The 18,891-nt window shown below is 39.8% G+C and overlaps 1 protein-coding gene across 5 annotated transcripts in view; it reads right to left on the bottom strand.

The window, feature by feature from the left end:
• The window catches only part of apaf1 (apoptotic peptidase activating factor 1), a 50,111-nt gene that overhangs the window by 25,650 nt on the left and 5,570 nt on the right, over positions 1 to 18,891 (bottom strand). For 3 of the 5 annotated variants that reach the window (XM_038738687.1, XM_038738689.1, XM_038738688.1), the window contains exons 9-25: positions 18,667 to 18,834; positions 17,643 to 17,774; positions 17,210 to 17,323; positions 15,600 to 15,784; positions 14,987 to 15,113; positions 14,698 to 14,823; positions 14,481 to 14,618; positions 14,170 to 14,295; positions 13,468 to 13,614; positions 11,924 to 12,052; positions 11,467 to 11,592; positions 10,008 to 10,127; positions 9,714 to 9,839; positions 6,423 to 6,539; positions 3,448 to 3,573; positions 744 to 875; positions 526 to 651 (exon numbers count right to left, since the gene is read on the bottom strand). In XM_038738687.1, coding sequence (XP_038594615.1) covers positions 526 to 651; positions 744 to 875; positions 3,448 to 3,573; positions 6,423 to 6,539; positions 9,714 to 9,839; positions 10,008 to 10,127; positions 11,467 to 11,592; positions 11,924 to 12,052; positions 13,468 to 13,614; positions 14,170 to 14,295; positions 14,481 to 14,618; positions 14,698 to 14,823; positions 14,987 to 15,113; positions 15,600 to 15,784; positions 17,210 to 17,323; positions 17,643 to 17,774; positions 18,667 to 18,834 — 2,265 coding nt within the window. The remainder of the gene's footprint in view (positions 1 to 525; positions 652 to 743; positions 876 to 3,447; positions 3,574 to 6,422; positions 6,540 to 9,713; positions 9,840 to 10,007; positions 10,128 to 11,466; positions 11,593 to 11,923; positions 12,053 to 13,467; positions 13,615 to 14,169; positions 14,296 to 14,480; positions 14,619 to 14,697; positions 14,824 to 14,986; positions 15,114 to 15,599; positions 15,785 to 17,209; positions 17,324 to 17,642; positions 17,775 to 18,666; positions 18,835 to 18,891) is intronic. The other 2 variants (XM_038738690.1, XM_038738691.1) reach the window with 1 other exon arrangement.

Below are 18,891 nucleotides of genomic sequence, written 5' to 3'. Positions count from 1 at the left end.
TAATAAAAAAAGGAAAGATTTTAGAGTTGCTTGTGGAAAAGGTTAAATACCGCATCTCCAGCCCACTGAGTCTGTCAAAGTCACGCCAAAGTCAAGTGCAGCGGTGTTGGTAAACGACAACCTGGCAAAAACAACATCCAGACAGGGAGGTGGGTCGGTCGAGGGCCAGCCAGGCCGCCAGCCAGGCCGCCAGCCAGGCCAACGGGTCAGCAGGTCCACCAGTTACAGTCAGACTAAATGATCATTGGACATGGGTGTAGGAGGACAGATCAACCTGCAGCTAACTCACCAGGCCCGGGGCCATCTGCTGCACACTAATCTCTGAGGTCCCTCGTCTCCCTACCAGAGAAATATTTAGTCTCAGATATCACTCACAGCAACACGTTCATGTGTATGTGCTGTAATTAATGAGTTCCGAAGGAGGTCTGAGGGAAGACGCTGGTGTGTAATAGGTCACGTTGTTACTGGCAGCACAAACAGATATGTCTCATCCCATGAGCATGTGTGTGTGCGTAAGTGTTGAACCTTAGCAGTCTTGTCAGCAGAGGTGGTGGCGAAGAGGCATCCATCTGGCGAGACATGACAGGATAGAATGGTTTCCCGATGAGCTTCGATGTCCTGCAGCTTCTCTCCACTTTCTATGTTCCACATCTTCCAGTGAGCAAGAGAAACAGAGATTATTTTGTATTTGATCTCATGCTGTTGTTAACTGTATTGGGTGGAGGTGTGTGTGTGGGCTTCACCTTGACAGTGCCGTCGAAGGACCAGGACAGCAGTCTTGTGTCGGCCGGTGAGCTGGAGAGCAGAGAGAAGCATCTGACCTGTTCCTTGTGACCCTGCAGTACTTTACACTCCCCAGACTGCCACCTCCACACCTACAGGGGACAACAGAGAAACAAACAGGGACAACAAATCTTTTAGCCACTGATGCTCTTTTCCTTCAGTCCAGTTCCACCCTTTTGAATTCTGGTATTTATCAAACCAGGTCTTCTCATAATTGTGTCCATTTTGACTAGATATTTCTTAGGGGGCATAAATGATGCAACAGGAAAGGTAAGACAGGTCAAGCTTGGAGTCATTAGTTGTCCCTACAAGTGTTCATAGACCTTCCTCTAGTAACTCTAGTTTTTTCCCCCTCATGTAACTGTCCTTGTTAGGGAGGCAACAGTTAGACTGATAAGGTAGAGACAATAGCTCAGGCTTCAGGCAAGCAGAAATCATTGTTCTCTGGGAATCTTACAAGCTTAAGTCTGAGTCTAAAAAATGTTTATAAGAACTTACTGGCTCCACAGATTAGAGTACAACTCATGGATAGTAACAGATTCCAATATAATGTAGCACTGGAGTCATAAACATCAAATAGATTTGTTGTTCTAGTTTCAGGCCAGTTAAAGATGACCTGAGGGAAACCTACAGGAACTAGGTGGAAGACAGAAACACAAAAGAGACCAAAATATGTTATCCTTCAGATTTGGTGTTGGCATTCGATGTGTTCACATGTTGTATGCTGGCACTGTATCTCCTCAGCCAGGCTCAATAAACCATGCTATGTTAAGTCTTCATCAGTCTCCGAAACTTCTTCACACTTGAACCTGGCTCACAATATTTCTTCAACAACTAGTATCAAATTTCAAGCTAGGGCTGGGCGATTTGGCCAAAAATGTTATCACAATAAATGTCAAATCAATATTGCTTTCAACTTTAAAGGCAGTTTTGGCTCCTGAGTTAAAGTTGAAGAAGAAGAAACCAGATGGTTAATTGTGGTTTTGAACTATTATTTATGGTCAGAACATGACAAACCCTTGCCAAACAGTGGATGACTTCACAAATCTGAGTGTAGAACATTTACAATTATGATAAAATACTCTTTTCAAGTACATATGAGTAAAATTAAGTAAAAAACTTTGTTCAGTCCATTTTCCTCAACAAAATAAACAATAGAAAAATTAAGTGCTAATTTTTTTGTGATTCAAATGACTTAAATCAAACATTTATTATACATTTACTGAACATTTGTTATTTTGTAATAGAGGAAAATTGTATCGCGATAATTATCATTATTGTTTTATTGCCTAGCCTTATTTCAATCTGGGTCATATTTTCGTTTCCCAAATCTTTAGAGCGAAGGTCAGAATGGACGCAATTATGAGAATTAAACCCAGGTTCAAAAATACCAGAATTACCATTTAAATACAGACATTACTCACAAGGTTTAATAACAGGACAGCAATAGCAAAGACAAGACAAAGATGAATTTCAATTGCTCTCAAAAATATCCCAGAAATATAAGCAAAGAAAACAATCGCATTACAATAACTAAATAAATAAAAAAGAAATGTAGCATCCACTAGTCACAGGGAGGCTGCAGTGTATGCGTATGCTATAACATAGAGAGGGTATAATACTGCATTAATTTTTAGAGCACAAAAATGATGACGTAAATGACCAAAGACAGGAGTTCAACTGGGCTCAAAGATGTGGGCAGGACAGCCAGAATCATCCAGATCATCCTATCAATCATGCCCTTGTGTGTAACGCTGCACCTCTTCTCCTTTCAAATAGAACCTGTCATTGATCCAAAGGTTAGAATCCATAACCAGCTGACATCCGTGTCATTAGATCTCTTTACATTCACTCTGCGTCTACATTAACCTCTTAATACACACTTCCATTTCCTAGCGAGCATATGTCGAACAGCATGAATTTGAAGCTTCTGAATAAGTCACAGACGGCCCAGAATAGTGATGGCATAGACAGCAGCCGCATGAATACGGGACATGGTGCTGTGTTTGTCGGAGAGGGAAGGAAGTGCTGCAGTGGACAGGTTTGTCAGCAAAAAGAAAAGATGAAGAAGGAGGAGGAGATGAGAGGGGCGGAGAGGAAAGGGGAAATGAGCAACAGAGCATGAATGGTGGAGGTTGACAGACCATAACGGGTCGAAATACACACACATACTCACACACAAACATAGATAGCTGCACACGGTAACTTCAAGCATAGGAGGGAGATAAAGAGCTATGGAGAGAGGCATAGCCGAAGGCAAAGAGAGGGATATAGGAAGGTGAGGAGACAAAAGAGGGTGATGAAAAATGGAGAGGTGAAGAGGCCGACAGAGACGCTGGTAGAGTGTAACAGGTAGGGGAAGGTGAAAGCACCAAGGAGACCTGAGAGGATGAGTGATTCAGCAGAGCAGGCAGTTTTAGGCAGGTGAGGAATGGGGATGGAGGAGAAGAATAATCAATAGCAGAGTAAAAAAAAGGTTGGGGGGGGGAGGAGATGAAAGAACAGGCCATAAATTAGGCAAAAAAGGATTGTGAGGATGACAGAGAGTTTGATAAATGGGAGCAAGACAAACAGGATAACCAAGCAGAAAGAGAGAAACAAAAAGCATAAAGGGAGGAAGAGAGAGGAAGGGAGCAACTGAGTGAGGAGAAGACTTTAGCGTACCCTTATGGTGGTGTCCTCGGAGGACGTGATAAGTGTTTGGCCGTTCTGGCTGAACTGGCAGTGCAGCACCGTCTTGGTGTGTCCCAGCAGAGAGGCTAGGAGCTTCCCAGAGGGGACTTCCAACACCTGGAAGGAAGAAACAAACATTAGGCTGGTCTACAGCCATGCTAGCAGCTGTGCGAGGCTTTAGTTAGGCACAGCGGTGCTTTGAGCTTAATGCTAACGTCAGCATGCTAACATGCTCACAATGACAATACTAACATGCTGATGTTTAGTAGATATGTTCACCAGCTCAGTTTAGTGTATTAGCATGCTAACGTTTGCTAATTAGCACTAAACAAAATTACAGCAGAGGCTGATGTTAGTTTTGCAGGTATTTAGTCATAAACAAAAGTACTGAACAAACAGAAATTTTGACCAGATGATGGTGCTAGCCAACCAAAGTTCATCCAGAGGGAAGCATGAGTCTGTGTACCAAAGTTCATTGCAATCCATCAAATAGTTGAAACAGTTTAGTCAAAACCACAAATCTTAACCTCACACTGGAGGGAAAGTCAGGGCCTCACAGCAGTTGGAATCATCTGGGAACTACACACATTTTCAGAATTTTTACAAAATTTAGCTCCAGTGTAGATGTGGAGACAGTTCACAGAGTAAGTAAAGTTTGAACTTTAACCCAGCTCGTTGCGCAATAAAAGTCAGAGGATCACAGTCACTAGGTTTCATCATCTGGGCACTATGGATGTCTGTACCAAATTCATGGCAATCCATTCAATAGTCCATCCAATAGTGGTGGACTGCTATCGATAGAGCCACACTGCTAGCGTGGTTAGAAACTACTGTATGGCATGGGTATATTTATGCGTCAAAAAAAAGATGTGAATACAGTGGCCTGAGAGATAAAATGTACCAAGAAGTCACACGAGGTTCACCCTTTATGTCTAGAATATCTATGCAAGCCTCAAATGATAGCCATGTTTGCCAAGATATACTCAAGAAGGGAAACGTTTAGAAAGTTTACTAAAAAATCCTGACAAAGAGTCACATTTTTAGGGAGTAGCTGAGAAGGAGAGAGGTGAAGTGCCACTGCCGGCTACATGGTGATAAGCACATCAAAAAGAAAATAGAGTGAGCTGAAAAAGTGTGAGGTTCAGTCCGGTCAAGGCCGCGGATGGCTGCCGGAGGTGTGACAGCCCTGGAGAAATTACTGAGGGGAGTTGGAGTACAAAACAGTTTTGATGCTCAAAAGATCCAGCTGGAAGAAAAAAAAAATGTCATCATGCGTGCTCACTTGGGATAGTAGCTACTTCTGCATACATACCTGTTATAATAAATTCTTGAGATGGGAATCATGCACAGAATATTCTGTGCTGGCCTTGAGAGAGATCTAGGATTTTGTGAATGCATTCAAAAGGTCAACTGGATGGTTGCTAACACTACAGCCCAGAGACTTCCACAAGTCCTTAATGAGTTTACAGGAAGGTCTGCAGCAAAATAAGAAAGTGTTTAGTCATGCTAGTGTGGTGTGACTCCAGGGATAGCTGCTCTTTTGGTCAGTTTGTCCAGACTAAAAGATGTTCACTATTGGATGTCCTGCCAGGAAATGTGATTTGAGATGTTTGCGTTACCAATAGGATAGATTGTTATAACTTCGGTGATCCCTTAACTTTTTCATCTAGTGCCAATCTGAACAAAATGTGACTTTGTCCAAAAACCCCTATAAATCTAATAGCATTCCCATTAACCTCAGCTTATTGCTAATTAGCAAATGTGGTCATGCTAACATGCTAAACTAAGATGGCAAACATACCTGTTAAACAGGTTACCATGGTCATTGTGAGCATGGTAGTGTGCATATGTTAGCTCAAAACACAGTACAACACAGAGCCAGAAGCAATAGTCTTGTTGATATACATACTGCTGACTATCAGCAATAAAATACTACATCTGGACAAATATCTAAGAGAATTGTATTAAATATAATCCACCTGTTTGTGGCTTTCTGGTAGCCCCTAGATTTAAAAAAGAGTCTCACTAAAAACATTTAACTCAATCTATTTATTAATGACTAGTACAAAGAAGGCTAATTAAGGTATTATGAGGTGAAAACATGGGTATAGATTACAACTGCAATTATAAAAATCTTTTGTGGCACTTTTATAATTAACCTCCAGATGGATTTATCCAGTGATATAAAAATGTGACCTTGCAACAGCCGAGTCTGCAATTTTGCAAACCTCACAAACAATAAATCACTGTTCAGCTGTTCACTCATTCAACTCAATTTATAAACAACGAATAAAGCACAGAAATCTCATGTGAGCACAACATCATCTTCAGTCCAGCACAGCACCTGTAGTTTTGAAAGTATAAAAGGAAGGCCCATAACACTTGGGATTTCTCCAGGCACTAAAATATTTACACCTCAGAGGAAAGGGTTGAAAGGTCTGAGCAGAACAAGCCCTGGGGCACGCCGATCGTGTTTGTCAAGTTCCACGTACTGAGATGCAAGTTTCAAAGCCTGAGAGACAACACTTTGGAGAGCTTTACACATCCGGCTCAAGGATTTTAGTCAGGAAAATGCCTAAGGGTGTAATGGTGAAAAATAAACAAATATAAAAGCAGGCTAATGTAAAGAGGAAAGATGGGGAAGACTTGTTTTAAATACCACTGCCAAGGGAGTAAACAAGTCGCTGAAGCAGAACTATATGAAATCAAAGACAACCTGATAAGTGCTGAAGGAATTTGATGGTTATTGTGTTGCATGAGATGTGGTTACTGATATGACAGTTAAGCAGTACGATCCTTTCTGTAGTCAATGATCTGCCTCTTCTCTTACACTCATCAGGAGCATTTTTAAAAAAGTAAAATACACACATGCAGTGTAAATGCTGTACATGTGTGTGTTATTTTTGATGAATCTTGAAGAGTCTGAGACACACATAAAAACAGTTAATACTCTTTCCCTACCATACCTGTACGCTGCCTGTACATAGCCCTACAGCCAGCACCAACCCCCTGAAGGATGTCAACAGTCGTCGGATCCTGCAGCTAACAGTCCTCAGTACCTGACTAGCTGTCAGCCCTGCTGCCTGGCACAGGACGGACACACACACACAGACACACACACACACACCTGAACTTTTTCCCCAATCATAAAGACACACACAGCAGTAACTTTCTGTACTGCCTGCACATCTTACATGATGTGCAGGCAGCCAGATTTTCTTCACATTAGCTGGTATGTCAGAATGACACTGAAGGTAATGATTTATTACTGATTTTTCCTCCAGTAAACTGGTTGTAAATAACTCCCGATGAGGGAAAGGGAAAATAATAATTTCCTTTTGGTACCAGATTACTTCCAGCTAACATTGGGGCTCCCTCTGGCTTTTGCTCAGGGGACTACAACAGCAAAATGTTTGTGTACTCAATGACGATTAAAAAGTACTTAAAGTACCTAAATCTAAATCTTTCGGAGGTGATAAAAGTATAAAATATACTAAAATGAGGACTATAAAATGCAACAAAACAATGTTGGTTTCATTTCAACAAATATTACAATTTTGGATGGTTTTAATGTCAGACATTATTATGCTCATAGGAACAGGAGAGCAGCAAAATGTCCATGGTTACAGGGACCATTACCATCAAATTACAATGATCCAACTGTGGAAGAACCGCAGTGCAATTGTTGGAAAGTTCCCTTCAAACGAACAAAGGTGATTCACTAACAGAAGTATGTATCACAAGCAAAATACGATACTGTATACGGTCAGAATTAATCCTGTTTGATTGTCAGAGGGTAATCCTAATCATCCTATCTTGTCAGCTGTTTATGTTGCAGGACGCTGTGCAACCTCAGAGCTCTGTTCAACACATTCAGTAGTAGGTTGGGTACGGTTTGAAATGTTTCAGTGCGGTCATAATATTTAAGTTTTGGTACTTTTTTGAGATTCCTCCATTTGAGAAATAAAAATACAATACAAATATAAACAAAGAAGCCTAAGTTGTCAAAATGATATAAAGTCTAAAACACAAGTAGCTGTAAAATAAATAAGCTTAAATAAAATAATGTCAAACTGGCAAAAAAACAGGCTGTTGCACTTTGATACAGTCATTGACCATTGGTAGCCAGTTAGGTATTAGTATTGCTACGTCTCTCCTTAAAAATCATGGTTTAGCAGAGAGTTCAAATCGGAGTGATGTACGGAGTAACTTCAGAGGCAAGTATAATATATTTTGTGTGCATCAACTGCAAGTATCTCATGATTATCCAATGCTTTTTTACATTCTCTCTTCATTTTTAAAACTCAGATTACTAATCATCTGTGCTGCTCTCATATCTCTGGGGCCAGGAGAAGAGCTGTAATTAAAATCATTAACCCCCGTATTCATTAGGACCTTTTAATTAATTAGATTTGCTCTCTGCTGTAGGGTGTGGCCTGGCCACAGCACGGATAAGTCAGGGGACCGTGTGCACGTGTATGTATGTGTGTGTGTGTTTTCAATCAGGACAGGAACTTTTCTGGGATGTCCTCCATATTATTGCAATATGTGCAACAAACACCTGCACTTATACACAAAAACACACACCTGCCACAATGCAAACTAGGACCTCATTCTCTGCCTGCAAACCACAATTTATCACCAAGACAAAGAGCATCAGAGCAAGGAGAGAATGGGGACGGACAGGACAAAAAGGACGAAGAGAGATAAACAAAACAAAAGAGGGAATAAAAATAAAGTATGTTGACAGAGATGGTAAAATATGAAAATAGAGAGCAGGACTGAAGAGTGTTGAGAATACAAATCACAGGTAAAAGGCAAAGCAATGAGGAGTGGAGGGAGATGAAAGCGGTGTCTTCAGTCGACCTGACGTACAGCAGTGACAGTGACAGTGCTAATGTCAGACATGCAACATGCAATGACACACACACACACACACACACCAACTTTTATTTTAATAATGTGACTGCATGCTTGATTGTTAAGTGTGCTCTTTATAGATACAAAGTACACCAGAGAGGATAAATGAAAGCTTTTTATTATTCTGAGGTGAGTGCTGTGTGGACATGCGTAGCAAAGATGTGAAAACTACTTTTGTTAAAAGGAATAGTTCAACATTTTGGCAAGTACGCTTCTTTGCTTTCTTGCTCAGTAATTAGATGACAAGATCAGAACTGGAAGGCAATTACCTTAGCTTAGCATAAAGACCAAGCGCAAAAGAGGAATCAGCAAGCCTGGCTCTGTCCAAATGTCAAAACGAAAGACTCGAAAAGACTCCAATAAGGGGCTGCAACTTGTCGCATTTACATTTCTGTTTTTGTACACTAGAATAAAAGCTAGATATGACATGTCAATTAGTTTCTTAAGAGACGCTGGAAGGCTGATTTCAGACTCTGCAAATTGTCTCCTGGATGTAGCATTAAATTTACTGCAGATATGAGAGTGATAGATCTTCTCATCTAACTCTGGCCGAAAAGAAAGCGAACAAGCACATGTGCCAAAATGTCAAACTATTCCTTTGCGCAGAGCAGTCCCACTGACAACACATTGGGTTCATATCACGTCCCCACGTGAAAAAAATGTGATTCTGTTTGGTAGTAGAATGAGGAAGGGCTGCAAACTAAGGATTATATTTATCACTGATTCACCTTTTGATTTTTTCCAATAACATTTTAATCATTTAGTGTAAAAAGTAGAGCTGAAATGATTAGTCAATTAATCGAGAAGTTGAAAATTCATCTGCAGTTATTTTGATAATTGATCATTATAATTGATCATAATCATTTGAGTCATTTTTAAAGCATCTTATAAAATGTGAGGTTTTGCTATTTTTCTTGGTTTTATAGAATTGTAAATTGAATATCTTTGGGGTTTGGAATAGTAGTTGCACAAAAAAAAACAATTTGAAGACATCACCTCTGGGCATTTTTATACATAAAACAATGAATGGATTAATTAAGAAAATGCATATTATCAGCATATTAAGTGATAATCAAAATCATCATTAGTTTCTGTCCTACACACAATAGTGATAATTTTCAAGTACCCAAGGTGAAGTTTTCAAATTGCATGTATTCTGTCCAAAACCCCAAACATATTAAATTTACAGTAATTTAAAATAGAAAATCTTTCAATTTCTAAAGCTAGACCTCATTTAGCATTTTTTCTTGATAAACATTGTTGTTTGGAGTACCTAAAATTAATAAACAAATTTTTACACTTACAGTATGTACTGTGGGTCTAAATGTGTTTTCTACCTTTACAGTCCCATCTTCCTGGCCCAGGACCACAGCAGAAAGCTGCCTGCACATACACGTACACCGGATCCTGGACGACTTCTCCTCCGACTGGAACAGCACTGATCCTGTCCTGCCATCACGCACCTGACACACACACACACACACACACACACACACCTCTATGACAACCTGACAAAGGCTGATAATAGTACAGTAATATGTCATTTGAATTCACAGAAAACAAACACACATTCCTGCTTCAACCAGCCTTTTATTCATTCAGTCGTTCTCTTTATTTTCCCTCTGGCTCACCTGCAGTCTGTTGCGGTTGTCTGCAGCTGACACTATGATTTCTTCATTATTGAAGAGAACGTCAGAGTCTCTTTTCAGGCAGACAGCTGAGGTGGTGTGCACCTTCTTAGTCTCCCATAACTAAAAGAAACACAAGACAGGCAGCAGGCCTGAGTGAGAACATGATGTACATACATACAGCCGATATTTCCCTTTTCTCATGTTTGTGCTCTTCTTTGTAACTTGGATTTACACAGAGGCATTGATCTTAGGTTAGAAAACCTCTGCATTGCCGAATTAGTTTCCGTGGTCAGCGATGTTTCTTACTTACTGCATCTTTTGCCTGACTTTTCATTGTTATGCTGCAGAGAAATACCCTGGAAATAACCTTTCGGTGGCAATAAATAAGTCATCAGTATCTGTCCCTTGCATTTTTGTTTGGCATTTCAAACTGAATGTAGTTGCTCTGTTAAGGTTTTAGTTGCTGTTGGTGGTGGATATTGCCTTAATGGTCATGTTGAAGGAGCCAGTATACTTCATCATAGGACTGGGCGATAAAACAATAACTATGGCTATTCTTAACCACATTTTTGGCCATATCGCACAGCCCTACTGCGTCAGAACGTTTAGCCAAATAGAGACAGGAAATGTTTGAGACGCCCCATTCCAATATAACTGCTTGTCGGATGGTCGAATAGCTTTGGAAACCCTACACCTTTCCAACACGGGATTAGCAGGGCTGTGTCCAACCATTTCTGGTTCCAAAACTGATGATCTGACTGACAAATCTGAATTTTTACTTACTTATCTACAGTACAATACAATCCGTACTTACAGATGACTTCCTACCACAAAATAATAATGAGCATTAGGGTGAAATAAAGAATCTGAGGCAGTATATGCAGAATGCTCTATTGCAGCTTTGGTTTGGTATCTAAATAAAAACCATGTTTTTACCACCTTGATATAAAAAAAAAAGACCATCCTAAAAGGCTAAACTTCAGGAAGATTTAATATTATGACTTTGTTTTCAGGCTGTTTATGGTACATTATTGCTTCATTTAAGGGAATGATCAGGACAAATCAGTTTACATAACCCCAATAATAAAGGGCAAAGCCTAAAGCAAGTCAAGGCAACAACTGCTAGCTTCTTCCATAACACATCATACAGTAGCTGTTTATTATTTATATTGTGACTGAAAACGGTTAGTTTACTATGCTTTCAAAAATACAAAATAATAGAATCTTTGCAACAAATGCTACAACACAATTCCTTAGGGTTCCTCATTAGGGGATGAAATCTAACAGCTGGCAGAGGTGCAATTAGGACAGAGTGCAATTAGTCAATTTGTGATTTTCAGTGTTAGTATGACTTTGATTTTATAGACACAAGAAGTAATTAGAACAATACTGACAGTATCTGTGCAAGCTGATGCACTAATGAAGATACAGGACATCAAACACACTGAGTCAGTCTTACCCTGACAGTCTGGTCGTAAGAGCAGGAGAGCAGCTGTGAGCCGTCAGGAGAGAACTGGACACGCTGAACCCAACTCAGGTGACCACTGCAGTCAGCCATCTTCTTATTGGCCTCCAAGTCCCATAGCTGGGAGACACACACATATGGATGACTGTACACTTACAGGTATTCACCAGTGTATTTAAATATACTATTATTTTTATCTTACATAGCATTTTAACAGGGTGTCGGAGGGACATGCCTGGATGCATTTTTTACAGTAAACATCCAGGCAGAATTAGAGAAATGATCAGAAAGAGAACAACTTAAAAATTAAAAAGTTTTTCCACATAAAAATAATTTCTACATCTGCAGTTTAACAACAAAAAAGTGAAACCTAATAAACACGATTTATTATATATAAATGTTTTGAACATATTAGATAAATATGTTGTGTGTATGCAAGTATGTATTATACCTCCACAGCATAGTTGGAGAACGCGATAGCCAGCAGGTTACTGGTAGCACATGCGTGACAGTACTGCACCGTGCTCAGACGATTTGTTCTGATCTCCAACAACATGTCCGATGTCTCCACGTCAAACACCTGACAAACAGTGACAGAAAGACAACAAGTCAGAGTCTGCTCGCTCTGAGCATAACATGGCTACCATTCCCACTTCTGGCATATTTAAAAATAATGTTACAATTTTAAATAATAAACTTTCCTCTCTATAATATGTACTGTCAATGTAAATGCTCCGTATTTGTATAGCGCCTTTCTAGTTTTTTCGACCACTCAAAGCGCTTTTACACTACATCTGCATTCACCACATCATACGCATAGCAATAAGTGCTCAAACAGAAACATTCACACACATTCATACACTGGCAGAACAGCCGCCAGGGGCAATTCAGGGTTCAGTATCTTGCCCAAGGACACTTCAACATGCAACCAGGGGGAGCCAGGGATTGAACCGCCGACCTTCCGCTCTACCTCCTGAGCCACAACCGCCCCGGCTGCAGTGTTGACTGCCCCGGTCACTAAAGAACCAATTATGGCTATTATGAGCAAACAATCGAATTACACTCACTTTTCTCAAATTTAACCACTTTTTTACAAATGCAATAAAAATTTGCATTCACCCACCTTTTAAGATGATAATATACTATTTGTCAGACCCTAAGAAATGATAAGTATTTGAGGCGAATGCCAATATCAATATTTGAGAGTTTAAGAAATGCAAAGTGACAATTTGGCTGTTGTGTTAACAGATATAACATAAACAAAATACTTACTGTGATAATTATATACAAAATTTGGTTATTAAAGAATTGTGAGGAAGATACATACTCTGGTGGGCAAACTATGCAATGGAAATACTGCTTCAAAAATGACCTCAAACATCTTTTTATCATTTTTGTACTGCAATTTATATACATCGATCCCAATAAATAAGCTAAAATCAGGCATGCCAAAGTAAAGGTTGGCTCTACTATGTACTTGTATTGTAAATCGAGTGTAATGAGTTGTACAGTAAAATAAAAAAGTATTATATTGTACCTGAAGATTAAAACCTAAAGCGAACTTGCAAAGTCTCATTTTCCCTCTCGTAAAAGACAAGTTCAGACATCTCTGCGGTGTTTGGGTTGTTTCCCAGAATAAGAACTAATGAAGAAGTAGAGGACACACAAAGACTGATTACAAGACTGACTGATTTTGGAAAGCTCAGGGTTGGCGGATGGGGTGGGTTGCTCACATTTACAACCAGGACACACACTCTTGAATCTCTCAAAGACAAACAGCTTCTCTTTCCTGTCTCCTTCAATGAAATTACTCACCAACAACAAGGGCAGGGAGGACGAGGTGAACCCTGTGGCGTTGGATTTTATACAACAAGGCAGATCAAAACCATTTACACCCTCTTTATCACACATTTCTGCACTCCCCACACAACAACACTCTACAGCATCTCCACTCGGGAACCTTTCAAACAAATGCTGACATTCTAATATGCTCACCAGAACAGCGTTCCTGGCTGCACATATGATGCGTTTGCCGTCAGCAGTCCAGGTGCTGCACTTGACAGGGACCTCTTCATCGCTCTCTGTAAACATGTCCCTCACATTGATTGTCTTCCACTCATTGGCAGACGACACCTGAAACAGCTGTATATGTGCAGGAACACACACAAAAACACGTAGTCAGAGGAGAGCATGCCAGTACAGAAAAAGTTATGCAAGTATTGTAGCTTCAAAGCATCTGTGAACACAAACCTATGTAAAATGTGTAGAAAACGCAGTACATTTTTGAACAGTCTTTAGAAAAGGTACTGTTTTGGAGTTAGGGAACTTCCTGGTATCTCTCCTTGATGTGTCATCATACTAATTTCAAAAAACACTAGTAATAGACATGCATTCACAATAACTTAGTTGAACATTTACAAAATAACTTCATAATTTACTTTCTGAAGTAATTAAGTAAATTCTGAAGTAACAAAATAGTAAAACTGTTGTTGGTTGGAGATACTGCACGTGTATATAGTTGTAGACTCTTTTGCTGTTGAAATCTGTTACTTGTGTACCGCACATTTTTTGCACTGATGTTAGAAGTAACAATAAATATGTTTATAGTGCAAAGAACTCACATAAATCAAGTACAGTTTTATGTGAATAGCCCTGGGAAAGGACAGCTTTACAAGTATCTAATTGAATGGCAGTCACCTTAACGGTACCATCATTAGAGGAAGTGGACACATAGGTGTCATCAGGGGAGAAACAGCAGTGGTTGACTGGCTCGAAGTGGCCAAACAAGGTGTTCTGGGAGGATGGCTTGTTGAGGTTCCACAACTGCAGAAACAAAGAGAAATGCAGTGAGAAAGAGAGACAGATAGAAGAGAGAGAGAGAGAGAGAGAGAGAGAGATGAGGGCAGAGAAGGTTGCTTGTTGTAACAAAGTTAGTGCAGCAACTTCCTTAAATGGTAACAAGACAAATAAACAAAACAAATAAAGCAAAAAAACAAAAACTCGCACACCTTGGCATTTAAGCATTTGTCGTTGGAGCAGGTGGCCAGCAGGAGGCGTCGTGCTGTGTTGGTAAACTGACAGTAGTTGACCTGCTCCTCATGCTCGTCAAAGACCCTTAACAGCATGGCTTGCTCCAGGTTCCACACCTAAGAGACACACAGTTTCAAGAATTTTCTGATAAAATGACTGGCTCCAAAAGTGCGTCAGTCCCCGTAAACAGTTTACCTTGACTTTCCTGTCACTGGAGCAGGTTGCTAGGAGATGGTCATTGGGGGAGAAGGCACAGCAGAGCACCTCATCATCATGGGCCTGGATCTCTGCGAGATTCTCACCTGAGGTGCTTTTAAACACCTGAGCACAAGACAATATGACAGAAGTTATACATTTGTTGTACATTCAGTAAAAGTACTGTGTTATCCATTAGGAACTAAACTCATTTTGCTATACTACAAAAAATATTTCTATATTCAGATGTATGGATCATAACTTGGAAGAAACATGGCTGCTTTGATACCTTGACTGTCTTGCTAGCTCCACTGGTGGCGATCTTGGCTCCATCATGGGAGAAGCAGGCGGAGTAGATGGAGCCCTGGTGGGGGTGGATCACCAGACGGGACAGACTCTCTACACTGCTCTTATTCCTGCACAAAAAACACACAAATAAAAGTCCAACCTGGGATACACAGCCTATGATCACCATTTTTGTATTGTAGTTTTGTAAAATGTATAATACGGCTAATATACAGGTTATTGTTCTGTGTACTAGAACTCTGTTGCACTGGATGAATTAAATCCAAGTAGAGGACCAAGTTGCATTTATCTCAATAAATCACTTTAAATGTGATAATCTGTTGCCACTGCATTATTCCATTTCAGATACATTAAATTGTCGTGAATGTTTCATAAAATAACTGCAGGTTTCAATTAGCATGAGAGCCAATTTACACATGATGGTCATAAATTAAACTTAATAGAAACATATAGTTAAAACTGCATCTAATTAGCTTTTATCTCATAATGTAGGAGCTGCAGAAATAGATGCACGACAAGATCAATGCATCACTCGATTTTAACTTCATTATTACAACATCAGAACACCATAGTAAAATATCAGCTTGCTTGCATACAGCCAGTTGAAGTAGAGTTTCCCTTTGCTGGTCCGGTCCTGCGCCTGCAGCAGAGCCTGTCTGTACACCTCGGAGGTATGTGGCTGAGACAGAGCAAGCTGCACCACGTCAGGGAAAGGACGCTGCTCCAGCTGGTGGCCGTTCAGAGACAGAAACTCTTGGAATTGACTACGCACTTCACTGTTCTGGGTGGAGAGAAAATAACCTCACAATAAAGTACACTGCACAACACTGGTCCCTCATCATCAGGGCACAACTATTCTTAAATAATTTCTTTATGTTAACAGCTTGTTTTGTGGAATAATTACATTTGTACCCTTTTCATATCTGTCACCTAACCATAAGGGTTTACCCCAATCCTCTTCTTTGCTTGTCAAACCTTTTTCCATTTGCTAAGCGTTAGGTAAACTTTGTCTTAGTAAAATATTATGAAAATGATGATGAAAATCTGTGTGTTTTTACATTAATGCAGGAGTGACTCAATTTTATAAGAAATAAAATCCATCAATTCAAAGTCATTAATTGAAAAAAGCTTAAAAAGTTTTAATCTGTCCAACCTTTCAGTTATACTGTGTTTGGTTATACCTGTAATTTATATGGACAAAAAAAATGAAATCTTAGCAACACATATATTGGACACAAGATTAAATTGTTACTACATCATAAATTACTGTTATTAAAACAGGTGTGGGAATTACGAGTCGTAGCCCCATGATTCCCCACTCATTGAAAATTGGGAAAGGAACAGCATAAACATAGAAAAGCAAGACACTTACTGAAGGAGCCATTTCAGTGTTTTATGTCCAGGTATGGTCTTGTAGGTGGTGCTAGGGTGCTGGGATAGCTAATTGGGGCTCATCTACTTAGGAGGGCAGGTGCAATCAGACACAAGTGTTGCCAGAGGGGAAAAGCCTAGAAAAAACTAGTTTTTGACCACCAACGATGCTGTGGCTGTTTGTTTGATATTGTGACACTGTCAATGAAGATGGAACATTGTTCCGTTATGGGTATTGAAGACCTTATGTGTAACAATAAATCACATCTCTCATGACAGAGAAGAAATCAGAACTTGAACTCCTGTTACATTCTTTCTGAACTGAACAAGCGGCCACGGTAAGCGCGTCAACTACTTTAACCCTTTGCGTGGCCCTCATCTGCTTTAAGCTTAGGCTTAGCGGTTACACTAATGTTTATGAAAATCAAAAACAATTTATAATAGCAGCAGATGTGCCCTCTTGAATACCCTTTTGTAAGTAAAACAAGATAATGTGCCCTCTATGGTGTCCCAGTGTGCAAGAAAATGTGATGCAGCGCCCTAACAGGCACCCTTTCAATAGAAAAATTGTGATGCATTGCCCTCAAGGATGTCCCTTTGGGTGAGATGATGTTGTAAAGTGCCCTCCAAGGTGCCCCTATTTGCAAACAATGTGATGAAGTGCCCTCTGGGTGCCCTTCCAATGAAAAAAAATTGTCATGCAGTGCTGGTATACCGAGGCCAAATACCCCAAATGGACCCATAGAACTTTTGTTTTGTTTTTTCGCTCCAGCCCTTTAGACAGCCTGAGTCGGCCACTGCTTTCATACATTGTATAGCTATGTTGTCTGCTGACCTCTTTGTCCAGAATGGGTCCAAACTCCACATAGTCATTGATGAGGTGAGCTGGTCCCATTATCTTGGACTTGATGCTGACCCAGTCCAGAGAAAACATGAGGGAGTAGAGCTCCTAGACAGAGAGAGACAGAAAGACATGGTGAGCAAGAAAGAAAAATAAATATAACACCCTCTTGCTAAGTCTGCTGTACAATAATCTTTTTCATCAGTATATATCACAATAAAACAAATACAGGCAAAATTATAACAGTTAAATTAATTAATAGTTAATTAAGTCAGTTAAATTAACTGTGTTCCACTACATAAGGAAACACTCTATACATGCCTTGTTTGGTTAGTTTCTAAGCACAATTATCACTAGTTATTTGTATAAATGAATGAGATTTTTTTAAATGATTAGAGAAATGTATAAAACTATGTGTGTGTGTTACCTGGGAGAGGTTGGCTTTGGCCATGTGGTAGGTGAGGAATCTGATCCAGTAGAGACATTCCTCATCTCCAGAGGTGGGGGGACCATCTCTGTAGTGCTGCTGGTACTGATGAACCACCTTAGCGTGGAGGCTCTGAAACACACACAAAAAGAGTCAGAATTAATAAACCAATGGCTCACTTTCTTAGATTTATAATGAAAGACTGTCATTATAATCACTATGACCTGTTGATGTAATTGTCACAATTACATTTTTATAATGAAGCCTTACCTATACTTACATATAATACAACCAAATAAAGTATAATTAAATAATGGATGCGTTCAAAAAAGAATCAAACCAAATTTGGCTCACTTTGCTGAGATGTTAGTAAGGTTCATTTTCACAGCAGGCTAATGATTGTCATTGAAAAGTCTCTTGCACGTCGATTGAGAATCCCCACCAATCATGCACCAATATTACATGTGTTAAGTCTAACCATTTTTGCTGGTAAAATGTAATCTGTGGAAACATTGTGGAGTAAATTGTAGAACAAAATGATGCCCCTTAACAACGCAGGAACACACATATTAGACTTATGTCCATGAATCTATTGTCCCAGTGCATGCTGGGTGGGTTTCCAATACACATATCTCATGTACCTGCAATAACATGATCAACGCTTAGCCAGTCTTATGAATGATTATCATGGTTTTAACTAATTTTGCATTCATTTCAAAATAAGAGTACACTGTTATTCAAGACAACTTAATCCAGGATTAACAAATCAATCCTCAATCTGCTTTCAAAGAACCAAATTAAATGGGTGTGATAAAACAGGATTGTTTTAGCAGGTCACAGCATGTTACCCTGAATTAGTTAAGCCATATTTGAAGGACAAGGCCCTGGCCTCTGAGGCTGAGATGTGTTAGCAAAGTAAGCACATGTGGGTAAGGTTAGTTAGCACGCAAGCAAGTTCTGCCCACTTAACAAAAAGATTGAAGTCCAACTGTTTTAGCTCTTGTAAACCAGCATGCAAACTAACCTCAAGCTGAGTGCGATTCTGCTCCACCAGGAAGTCAAGCTGGAGGTCATGGAGGTAGTACAGGTTGGGTTTATTGTGACTGTCCATAAAAAGCAGAGACTTGTTGACAAACTCCCCAAGAATGTCCTCCACATCCTCCGGCTCCAAGTCCCAAAGAACAGACAGCACCTGGAAGAAGGAATAACATTGTAGCTTGTGTATTTTCTGAGTGATGGTCCATTTCTT

Source organism: Micropterus salmoides, unplaced genomic scaffold (assembly GCF_014851395.1).
Source record: "Micropterus salmoides isolate LMB-PRFRI ecotype aquatic unplaced genomic scaffold, ASM1485139v1 Ms_hic_scaffold_23, whole genome shotgun sequence".
NCBI lineage: Eukaryota > Metazoa > Chordata > Actinopteri > Centrarchiformes > Centrarchidae > Micropterus > Micropterus salmoides.
Note: the sequence above shows the minus strand (reverse complement) of the source record. Positions and strands in the feature narration are given on the sequence as shown.